Here is a 12732-nt window from a genome sequence, read left to right on the forward strand (position 1 = left end):
CCACATTAGAAAAAAACCACATTGGATCTAGAGTCCAGACTCTTGAAAACATTGACAAGAAAAAATAATCTTGATTCAATCAGAATCTAGCTTAAATCAAGAACCAAGCCTCTTAATTTAAGCGGATTTCGTTTTGATTCAAGCAAAAATCCGATTCAAGAGTATTTTTTCTTGTCAATGTTTTCAAGAGTCTGGACTCTAGATCCAATGTGTTTTTTTTCCCAGTGTTTGACAGTTACTACTCTCTTGGCTATCACGGCAGAACTCGCAACGCAGCGTCTGCCTTTGATGGGAGTTTCTCGGGTGGTGCGGAGTGTAAGAGGCAGAATTAACGACCCTATTAAGAGTACGCTAACGTTTGCCAGTGCCGAGTTCTGCGCCCGCGTCTCCATCCTACAGCCGCTCGGCCCGATCCGAATCCCAGGCCCAACGCCGAACGTGCTATTAGGGCAATTGCTTTCCAACTCGCTCAACTTTTACCCGCTTCCGCCGCCTGCCGCGCCGAGCACACATGAGAGTTGTTGGGCTCATGCTGAAACCCAGCATCTTCACTCACCTACGGGCCTCCAAATCCTTAAGGTGATTCGATGGACGCCATATTTTGTGTCAGAGCGGCATGCCTCATCAGTTGGTTCCATTTTTTCAGCTACTCGTCACTTTTCTCCAATTTTGAGATAGCAATTCTGTTGTTAGGAGACTAAAGCACTCACTTACCAATTTTAACGATGAAATTCAACGCAATGAAGGCGTGGTTTTCTTAGAGAGAAAATATCTCATTCGAGTGCAGTTCCGATATCAGTATCGAATGCGATGTTTTCTCTCTAATAAAACCACGCCTTTATTACGTCGAATTTCTTTGTTAAAATTGGTAAGTGAGTGCTTTAGTCTCCTGACAACAGTATTGTGATCTCAAAATTGGAGAAAAATGACGAGTAGCTGACAAAATGGAACCAATTGATGCGACTTATCGCATGCCGTTCTGACACAAAATATGACGCCCATCGAATCACCTTAAGAGCACTCTTATTCTAGAGTTCTTCGGGTAACCACGCAACGGGTCTCACAATGTATGGATTCCGTCGCCGAAAAATGAACCTTTGAAAATGACCATTCTACAGATATCCACTGCTGAGAGCTCTCACGCACGGAACAATGTTCTACCCTCCGCAGGAAAAACGCCCTAACTCCACTCCAAATTTTATATTTCTCTTCCACACATACTGCTCTATTACAAGAAATCCCAAGAACCAGGCTCCATTTTTTCATTTCGAGTTCCTAACGGTATGCCGGAGTTGACTCGAAAATACGGATGTATATGTGTTTGTTTTTTGTAGTATAGAATTTTCCTAGAAGAAACAATTGAGGAAATGTTAAATAAAGATACGGCTCTCATACTTTGGACGGCAGTATTAGTGTTCTGCCGCGTATTTTTGCCATTGAACCAATGTTAATAAAAAACGCTCATATTTTGTTCCAGAATTGATTTTAAGACTTTCCTTTTTGTGATTCATTTTTCTTGCGGAAATTTGTGGAGAAAAAATGTATAGCGTTGTGCTTGCATTCATACCTTGTCTAGATGTCCATTGACCTAGGCTTGCTAAAGACACGTGTCCCGCAGGTTGTATTAGGGCCGGTAAATCTGATTGAATCAAGAGTCCTTTTTCTTGTCAATGTTTTCAAGAGTCTGGACTTTTGATCCAATGTGTTTTTTTTTTTTTCCAGTGTGGATGTAGGTTTACAAACAATTCTTAAGATAAGGAATCAAAGTCAAATGAAAGAAAATAAATACATCGAGTTTCCTTTTCACCCAGGATAGGACTAGCAGAGACGTATTCGGGCCTCGTTTGTCAACGTTTCTCCCGAATCCGTGCGACATACCGTACTGGAAGCATAGAGCGGAGCATTACGAGTTTGCGCTTCGTGCCTTCGCGCCTTCAATTTTTCAGACGCAACAAGGACATCCATCGAGTACGAATAGTTGTATCTCTGCGCCGTGCTCAACGCGCGTTTTTCCTATAACCTCAGTTGATTGATGATGCTGAACTATGACTGGCCTCTAACGGAGGAAATCAAATATCATTATTCCGTTAGCGACTTAACGTTCAAGATCGACAGTGAGCTTTAACAAGAATCCTCTTTATGGAATTTTTTTTTTTTTTAAATGGAAGAATTTTTAATGGAGAATCCATCGCAGGATACCTGGCAAAAAATCTCAATTTCAGGGAGGACCTGCAGCCTGACAGTTGAAATTTATGTCGGCACGACAAGAATCAAAAATCGATACATTACGCGGCGCAGATAGGGCTATGTCTTGTCTTATCTTGCCGACACAGCCAGATAAAGTTTCAACAATCGGGCCGCAAGAATAAATCGACTGACTTAATGGCTACGGCATTCGTCAATCGTAAATAAACGCCTAATCTTGCCCCTGATTGTAACGACTAAATTATAATAATTTAACACCATTAATTCATAAAGAATTTCTTGGAATTTGTACTTGAGGGTATGTTAGGTCATATTTTTTTTGTTTTTGTTTGAACCAAGTGTTCGATATTATATATCAAATGACGTAGTCACTAAATCAGTCTATTTTCCTTGTAAATTTCCTGAGAATTCGGCTCCTAATTTTCTTCAGCACTTGGATCGTAAGTTTTCCCGCCGTAGAGGGAAATTTTTACGTTAGCATACAATTTCTTTAATACCCCGAGATTGTAATTTCCTCCCTGGTTACAATCTCATTCTCACCTTAATCTTGCTCAAACATAATCTTTATTCGCTTCCTTTTTTGGCCCTTTTTTACGTTAAAAATCCTTGGAAGCTTGTCCTGAGAATGACTGAAACTCATCCTTTTCTCGCATTCTGTTTTCAGAACGGGGAAATTGCACTACCCGACGGATGTGTGCGGGCCTTTGTTTGAGGAGGAGTTAGAGTTCTGGGGCTTAGATTCGAACCAAGTCGAGCCTTGTTGCTGGATGACCTACACGCAGGTGAGTTTTCAATTTTCAAACTTGCTTGGATGTTTTGTGGCGACGTGACCCTGAGAAATGTGACATCGTGGCTGCCCGCGGGAGCGCTTGTCGATAATCTTGACTCGAGTGTGGCGTGACTCGCTTTCCTCATATTTTTCCACGCATTACCGTCACACTCCGGAATCTCTCATAAGCCGCCACTGATAACAGTAGCGAGGGGTTGCTTAAATCACCTGCGGGAGGGGAGGGGCGTGTAAACACACGTTACAAGGCTGGAATGTACCGAGGGAATCCTGTGATGGAGCAAGGGGTACCAAAGAGACGGCACGTTGTCATGTATTTTGAATATGACGTCCAAAAACGTGAATTTGCCACCGAGGAAATGATAAAACAGGGAGTTTTTCCCTCTCTCCTCTCCGTCTTTTTCTTGCAACCTCTCATTTATGGTTTTTTTGTCGTAAATCGTGGCAGACACTTTCGGGAGACTCAACCGTACCTCTGACTAGTGCAGCTATTCTTATATCTACCGCCAAAATCAGCCAGGAATATAGTTGGGATTGTGATACTTTTTTTCTGTGTTAATTATTGATAAAATGAGAAATATCAGACCATGTCCTCTAAGTGTGCCCAATTTATCACAGAGCGTTCGTTTTCGTCACTTAATAAAGTAAGTTGTAAAGCATCCGTTTTAGAAGGGTGTGACGTCATGGAGCCAATCAGTTATTTTCCATTTTTCATTTAAGATTTTTAGAAACTTTAACGTTTTTAACTCTTGGAATAGTATATTTTTCCTTTCAACGTGCATTCAGAATCAACATTTCAACCAAAAGTGTATGCTTCTAGACCCTTGAGTCAACACGACTCACAAGGTCCCATTGGGATTGAAAATTAGTATAAAAAATGCTACCCTTTCGTTTAAACGAGCAGCATCGTTGAAAATTGGCGGAGGCGCATAGTGGATCGAGTCGATCATAGAGGTAGGATATTTAATTTTTGACTAAAACAGCAAATTTTGATGTTTATTAAGTCACACCTTAAATTTCAGGGGAGCTACCTGCAGAAAATTTTACGACGAAACTAATGGAACCGCTTTTAGAACCTCGAAGTGTTGTATAAATGGAGTCGTAAGCGTTTAAAGTTTCCAAAGTTTGTCCGACTTCGGCTATTGACTCGATCCACCGTGGAGCGTGCACCTTGTGCGTCATGTTATCGGGATTAATCCATTCCCACTTTGATTGGAGCTATCGCACTCGGTTCAGTGCTTGACACGCTTATTTCACGAGGTTGTGTTTACTCCTCTCACAACTATTCTCTCTGTTTGGCTCTTATTGTCTCCTTCCCGTCCCTCAAGCATATTCAAACAGATTCTTCTCTTGAACTCTCAACCGATCCGAATAGTGATTTAGATGGAACAAGGATTTCAGTGAGAAAAAACTATGGCTTATAAACCAATTAGTGGTTCATATGGAACACCACTATTAGTAGCAAAGGCAACTTACCGGGTGATCCAGACGACCTGTCCACTATCTCCATCTAGAGAACCACTTAAAATCGAGTTTTTTAGGGCCAGGCCCGCCATAAGGGTGGAGATACTGGGTCAAAGGCCCGGGCCCTGGTACCTACTATGGACACAGTATCCCCACCCTTGTGGGGGGCCTGGCCCTCAAAACTCGATTTTCAATGGTTCTCCGGATAGAGATAGTGGACGGGTGGTCTAGATCACCCGGTATAATACTAGCACATATATGTATACCTAAGTGATGGTACGAGATACCTTAGCATGGTTCATAGACCAAGAATCATTTGTTCATTTACGACTATTAGTGGTGCTCCTTATGAACCACTAATTGGTTTATAAGGCCATAGAGGTTTCTCCGTGTTGTATAGTACAGCACTTTAGGAAGGTCACCTTTCGGCCAAAGTATCAAAATTCAAAATTTCCACCGCCATGTTATCTTTTTACAGAGAAACTACTCAACGGAGCTGTCCGAAATTGTCTCTGAATTTTCTTAGTGCTGCCGATAAAATGCAGTAAAATTTTCAAACAGATGCGACCAACTATTTCTAAGGTGTGCATTGCAAACATCGTGTATATTGATGCTTTCCCATAGGTTCAAATAGCAGATCAATCAATTTATCCCAAAGCATGCCACGCCACTGATACTGCAATCTTCAACAAAGAATGGTTTGCTACAGGCACAGCATAACCGTTGAAGTCAGAAATAGCGCTCTTACCATTCACGAGTTGGGCCATTTTCGTTTCGATAAAGATCGTAATTGAACTGGATTACATTTTTTTATGGAAGACTCTTAACATTTTTTGCCTCCATCCCCATGCATGCTTTTAAAAGTAAGAGCCTGCTATTCTTATTCGCCCCCGCCTCCAGCGACGGAGGCAGGTAAATTCAGCATCAGTCTGTAATATTAGTTAACATAAAATGACGTGAAAAATACTTTTGTAGTTTCCAAAGGAATATATTACAAAGGAGATCCGGGATCTAAAATATCGAAAATTTCGTTTGAACAGCAGTTGCACACTTGGACGCAGTGGAGGCGTTGGGTGCAGAAAAATCATTTCTCAGTTACGATGTTTCAGAATCTTCACCTCTACTGTATGTTTTAGAGAGGAAACTTTTCGGTGGATTTTCTGAAATTTGCTGTATTCAGCGTTGTAAAATCCTAAAGAATACTCGGTTTAAGTTTCAATGAATCACACACATTATAATGAAAATGGATTAAACGTCAGCGGAGATTTTGAGACATCGCCACTAAGAAATACCCTTTCTGCAATCAGCGTTTCTTTTAAACACGGCAATGCTTAGCTCAAAGTCACACTTCTCAAGCCCTCAAAAAGCTGTCGTACGCAATGTCATCTAAATTTTGGAGTCAGAATGATGAAGTTCATATTTGTAATTACACAATTCACATAAAATACAGGGTCCAGGCTATAAAAAACATATGAATTAAAATTGCTACATTTCGGGGCCAAATAGAAAAATCATCGGCCGAGGAAAAGTAAAACCGAGCTATAAAAACACACACAAAGAAAAATACACCTAAAAGTGTAATTATACATTTATACGGGGGAAGAAGCAACCAGACAAACGGCGGATTGATGGAACTAAGGTCTATTTGCCTAATATACAATGAACACAAAATACAGGGCTAAGGTTAAAAAAAATCATGAATTAAAATCGGGACGTTTCAGGGCTAAATAGCTCCCGCATCTTCAGCCAAAAAAAATTAAACCAAGCTTTAAAAAAAAGACACAGAGAATAAAACACACTTAAAAATTTAATTATACATATGTACAGCGGAAGTAGTGACGAGACAAACGTTTTATTGATGGAACTACGGCCCATTTGCCCGCAAATTTTTGTCACATAATAGGTATCATTAACGGTATGGCGAATGAAATGAAGGGTTCATCACTTCCACTGCCCAATTCGGTGGTGCGGCATAGACCCACCTGATTGATGTGGGTGATTTATTAGGTCAGTCTTCGTTCTGAGCGAGGTTGGGTAGGTAAGTTCCATCTTCCAATCTGACAACAAGGGGAGAGCTTGATTAATCGTCGCATTTCCTACGCAAAACAATGTAAAGAGGGCTATTATCATCGCTTAATCGGACACGGTTGCAGAATTGCAGAAAGAAATAATCGCATTTTCAATGTTAACATCATCTACTACACTCATGTGTCACCTTTTTCACACTCCCCAGTGTTGCCCAAATTCTGTAATATTCTCTCTCTCTCTCTCTCTCTCTCTCTCTCTCCCCCCTCTCTTTCACCCCCCTCTCTCTCTGGGAATAAGTAAGAAGCTGGGTAATTGGATATAACGCACCTGTCACCTTCCACCTGGTTTGTTTTTGTTTCCTTGGAATCGCACATAATTTCTGCTGTTCTCGCTGAGCTCTGCGTTTTGCATTTAGATTTATTTATTCGTTTGTTTCTGCACAAAAAGGCTAATACAAATATGTCAAGTCATACATTAATATTTAAATACATTTATCAAGTAAAAAAAATAATTAAATCGCATAGTCGTAGGTCAAACAAAGACTCAATCCTGCGTGTACTCATTAATTTCATAGTACTCGTCGTTAATTAGTTACTCTTTTAATTTCGCTTTAAAATTGTTTGCATCATAAATTTTCTTTAAATCATCTGGGGGTTTCAAGGAGAAGGCATGGCCCCTTCTTAAAGTGGGGCAACCCTTCATTGCATCACTCTGCGTTCGTTAAAAGAGAAATGTCTTTTGTCATACACGGTGAAAAATTTCTTAGGGGTCGAAGGAAAGCTTTTCTTATGCCGAGGCATAAGAAATGAAGCCGAGGCATAAATTCTTACGATCTGCCACCTTTTTTTTTTTTTTTTTTTTTATTTATTTCACTTTTGAACGGTCGAAATTAGAGGAAAATTTCATAGGACCTTTTTTGAAGGGCGTAAAATTTCTTATTCGCTTACTACAACCATGTTACGAAACAATTGCTTGGGGATAAAACTATGGGTTTCAAATGAAGCCGCGGCAAAAATTCTTACGTTCAGCGATCTTTCTTCTCATTTTTCTTTTAGACCGTCGATTTTACAGGAAAATGTCAAAGTACCTTTTGCAAAGGGCGTAAAATTGTGCATCCGTGCAAATCATTAGTTCTAGGAAACAGTCAATACCTTTAGGGAAGAAACTTCTGCTAGGTCATGGAGAACGTTCTCAGAGAAATTTTTTGGCCGAGCTGTATGAAGTGCTTTTTCTTCAGTGCGCTGGAATTTTTGAGTCATTGACAATCTTTTGGAAATTGTGACTTCATATCCGTGCTTGTGGATGTAATCGATTTGACAAATGTAGTAACGGAAACCGGCATTTGCCTTGGTAAAGACTACCACGGCAGAAAGCACCCAATATTATATCATCAGGTTGTTCTTCTTCGAAAAACTCTTCCATACCAATCGATGAAGCAGAGTTGTGCTCAGAAAATTATGCTTAAGAGTTATAAGTACTCACAGTTGATTTCTCGTCGGTAAATTCTCCATAAAATTGTCGTTTTTCCGTTCCGTCCTTTATTTTAATTTTTGAAATTTTAGCTGTGCTGGTGCTTTCGGATTCGGTTAATACGATTTTACAACACCTTCAAATGACTATTTTTTTGCCTTTAATTCTCCTTTGCCAACTGTTTGTCCGAGGCTGCCAAGTGTAATGTTGAGGAACTTCAAAGTAATAAAAATTCTTCGCAAATTCGTCCATGTTACATAAGTCAAAAAAGCAATGAGTGTAGAATGTTTTGGTTGAATTTATTTTTCAGTTGATGATTCTGGATCAAAAGTAACCCTTTGGCCGTTTTCGAAATGAGCTGTCAAATGAGTGATAGGATAATAATTTGTATAAATTTCAAACCCAAAAATTCTCAAGGCAGCTTCAGAACTGCGAATGTATCTTCCTGTCTCATACCTTAAAATCTCATCAAATTTATTTTTAATTGTGAATGGTGCTTGATTACTACTTTTGTAAGTATACTTTAAAATGTACTGGATCGACTTAATTGACAGACAAAGTTCTCCATTGCTATGCGATTCTAAAAGTTCAAAAACCTATTAAAAGAAACATACAAAAATACAAAAAACGCAATACAAGTACAAACCTTGAAGAGTCTACTTGAAGACAAATACGAGAAAATCCAAAGCAGCAAATTTTTTTTCACTTTCACGCGTAAACTTTTGCAATTGAAAAAGCACACAAGGTCACAAGAAGACTAAAAGAAAGGAACTTTTTTAAGTTTAGCCTAAAGCATTTGAAAGGTTCCGCAGAGCACATTTTTCACTAAACTTTTGCAAAAAAACAAAAAAAGGTTACGTAAAGCAAATGCTTAGCTTTTGCAGGGAATTCAACACTCGAGATAAACTTTTAAACCAAAAAAAAAAAAAAAAAAAAAATAATAATAATAATAATAATATCAAAAACATAACTTTTGCACACAAAAAAAGAAGAGTTCCGCTGACCAATTTTCCAGTTTTGGCAGATATTTGGTAACTAAAGGGAGGAGGATGATCTTTAGTTCTCAGATCACTGGCAGGGGAAGGAGAAGCACCGAGTAGTTTGCGTAGCTCCATAGGTCTGTGGATCAAGAATTTTACTGAATCATCTGACAGAGTATTTATTGAGGGAGTATCTAGGGTCGACTGTGTCCTTAATTTTGAGGGCTTCTTGGAAGGGGACATTTCTCCTGGCCATAATCATATTGATTTTACAGGCCTCGAATTTCTTGGGGCACTCTTTGTCGATGGAAGGCTTGTTTGTTTACATGCGAGTGGAGCCCCGTCGCCCCGACGCACAGTGCGGCCCTCTGTGGACAAAAATAAAAAATTCACAACTCGACATCGAAATATTTTTTTCTTGGAGTTGGTCATCTTAAAGATATTTCTTTTTCAAATTTTTCGCTGAAAACTACTTCAAATGTGGGTAGAAATTGAGCGGGAAATGGGTCGAGAATCACCGGTCCATAAGAAATACACGGGAAAAAGAAGTAAATTTCAAATGAAGATTTCTCGCTTGAAACGCCAAATGCTCTGGGTGGTTGACATTTTCTGAATCTTCAGATATCCGACATCAATTCTACCAAAAAGATCTTGCAAATTTTTGCGACTATCAGAGATATTTGAAGTTAAAGTTTGGGTGTTTCACGTTGCTTTTACATTGTTAACGTAGGGCTGATTTGAGGTTGCCAACTTCAAATGAACTTCTCTCGAAAATTACGCAAAATATCCTGAGATATAACATTTTCTGGCCTCGATTGTTTTACTTTGATACTGCCAAACAGTTTTCCTATGTCGGTGCCACTATCTTCATTATGTAAAGTTAAGCGTCTTTCACCGATTTTTGTTCACATCGTCTATAAGGATGCCGCACTGTTCGACGCGTGAATACGGGAAAATGAGTCACCGCGCGTTCCTGCTACCTATCGTCTATAAGTTATCATAATGTCTTTGCACTGTAATAACGAAAATTGTAAACTGTCAGGAAGGTGAGCGGTTGACAAATACTCGGCGCTCGTGATACTCCTCTCCTTAGTGGCACTTACGATACGCAAGTACATCAACTTAAATCGATTTTTATTCACGTTTCTACAGTTTTGCTCTAAAAAATATTATTTTCGTGTGTACATGCATCTCGTCATTATTCGTCATCGAAATTATTCGTAACTCAATTTCGGTAAAGGTGCTTGCGATACTTTCACTGGAAAAAAAAAACACGTTGGATCTAGAGTCCAGACTCTTGAAAACATTGACAAGAAAAAATACTCTTGATTCAATCGGATTTTTCCTTGAATCGAAACGAAATCCGCTTAAATTAAGCGGCTTGGTTCTTGATTTAAGCTAGATTTTGATTGAATCAAGAGTACTTTTTCTTGTCGATGTTCTTAAGAGTCTGAACTCTAGATACAAGGTGTTTTTTGCCAGTGTTGGCCGGAAGGTGACGAGATGACGATGTTAGAAGGGGGAAAGTTTTCATCAGCCCAGTTCCTTATTTTATCAAGCTTGGATAGTTTTGAATCCTTATTTTTAAAAAAGTATCAAAATGCCAAAACGCTGTACACTAAAACAAACAATATCACACGCCTTTCTGCCGTAAAATCACCACTCCACAGAACACCTGTCTTGCATGCTTCAAGGTTTTATATCCGCCTGCTAGATCAGGGCGGAATACACTATTCATGCTCTGTTCACGTCTATGTATATGTCTATGTCTATTCATTCTTATTCCAAGCTCCCGTTGGTCGTCTGAACCATATGAGTAATGGGAACCAGGGAAGGAGCCTCGCTGCCATTCGACCCGATTCGCCTCGAGTTTAATCCTCACGGAAGGCTGAATAAGGAAATCCAGCGTTAGCAGCTCGGTGTCGCAACACGAATTGCGTGCACGACTCCGCCAGAGTTATGCGCCGAGTTGTAACTTCCGCGGAAACCCCTGAGATTTCGGGATCGACCGAATAGGAGTCCGAATATATTTCCGAGGGCAATCGGCAATGCGGGCCATGCGTCAGTGTCAACGCTGAGGTTCTCTTAATTTTGAATCCGAGCGTGTTAAAATGTCACTCGAAACAAGTCGCACGTTCCCGCGCTTTGCCCGCCCTCCCCCTCGCCACTCCCGCGACCCTTGCCCTCTGGTCGCGTTCATAGAAGAAGATAATTAATTTCTGCCATGCTATACCACTAAACCCGCGGAAATTCTCCGACAGCGTTGCGACGTGAAGCGGAATGCGGCCGCACCCGGCAGAAACGGCCTATCTACACGAGTATCTCGTCGGACTTACGCGGTTCCTTTGCCGCTAGTCTCGGTGATCCGTAGAACGGAACAGAAAGAAGGGTGTGTAATCCGACTGATGCAGCTTACATTTCTGTGCGATTTGTTTTTTGTTTTTTGTCGAGGACTGACGACAGCCTCCTCCGAGAGTGCGAAAGCTTCAGCGGGCCAATCATTGAAATTAACAGACAAGGCGATAGACAAAGAAGACAAATAGGGCTTTAGAGGAATCCTATCGGTGGAAGCGGGTGGTTGCAATGGACAAAGGAGGTGGGTAAGAGTCTAACTAACGGTAACCCACGAGAGATCATTTAGTTAGTCCCTAATTTTCTCCCCTGATCCATAGGAAGCACCCGCATTTCAACCAATAGGGTCGTCCTATACTCCCTATGTCTTCCTCGTCTGGAGCTTTGTCTATCAATTTCAAAAATTAGCCCGCAGGCAGGCATTTGTGCATGAAACGGTAACAAATCGACGATATAACCGCGAAAACCAGCAATTTTGGCTTCATCACAAGTTTTAAGACTTATTTTATCATCATCATCATCATCATCATCATCATCATCATAAAGACCGTATTTAATTATGAAGAACCAAGCAGCGGGCTGATTATTGAAATTGATCGACACAGCGAAAGACAGAGAAGACACAGGGAGTATGGAGGGATGTTCTTGGTTGTAATGAGCGGCTCTTTTAGACTGAGAAAAAAAAAAACGATGGACTAAGACTAACTACAGGGTCTCTCGTGGGTTACCGTTAGTTTAGTTTATTACCCACCTCCTTTCTTCAGTGCAACCACGCGCTTCCATCGATAGGATCTCTCCATATCCATGCTGTCTTCCTTCTCTACAGCTTTGTCTATCAACTTCAATAATCGGCCCGCAGGTGGACACGTATTCTTAGGACAGGCGTTTTTTTTTTCGAAAACGACGATGAATACTTCAAGTTCTTGTGTTATTGTAAGCAATTTTTTCCCGTGTACAAAATATTACTGTTGAGGAGTGAAACATTTCTGACACATGCTAGCCATGCCAACATAGACGTCTCGACGAGGCAGTCCACATATCTGGGTTCCTCCTCGTGAGAAATTTGACCCTATTCGACAGCTGGCCGTGAACTAATAGCGGCGTTTGTTTATCCACGGCCGCCACAATCCCCATGATCCCGGACAGTACCTCGAAAGTCCGCTCGTCGGAGGGACCCGCTCGTGGCGAGGAAATTGCAACAGCGACGACCGACGCGCCGCAGCTCGGATGCGACCCGGTGAAGGTGCTACCTGTCTTGTCCCGTGCTTAGTAAACATTGTTCCCTTCCCGCGGGAACTTCCGGGTCGACTTTTGGGAACTCACCCCCTGCCGTTCCCGCGCCATCCCGTATAATTGAGCACGTTGACGCTAACAAAGACCCTTCCCCCGCTCCCCGCTCGCGACTCATGCCTTAATTTTCACGCCTTGTGCTTTGGATCCTGCCGA

General features: G+C 40.9%; 1 protein-coding gene across 3 annotated transcripts in view; it reads left to right on the forward strand.

Moving 5' to 3' along the window:
* Shaw (Shaker cognate w) overlaps positions 1 to 12732 on the forward strand; it is a 449043-nt gene that overhangs the window by 263473 nt on the left and 172838 nt on the right. For all 3 annotated transcript variants that reach the window (XM_019049483.2, XM_019049482.2, XM_019049484.2), the window contains exon 4: positions 2870 to 2987. In XM_019049483.2, the coding sequence (XP_018905028.2) occupies positions 2870 to 2987 (118 nt within the window). The remainder of the gene's footprint in view (positions 1 to 2869; positions 2988 to 12732) is intronic.

This window comes from Bemisia tabaci, chromosome 1, assembly GCF_918797505.1.
Source record: "Bemisia tabaci chromosome 1, PGI_BMITA_v3".
NCBI lineage: Eukaryota > Metazoa > Arthropoda > Insecta > Hemiptera > Aleyrodidae > Bemisia > Bemisia tabaci.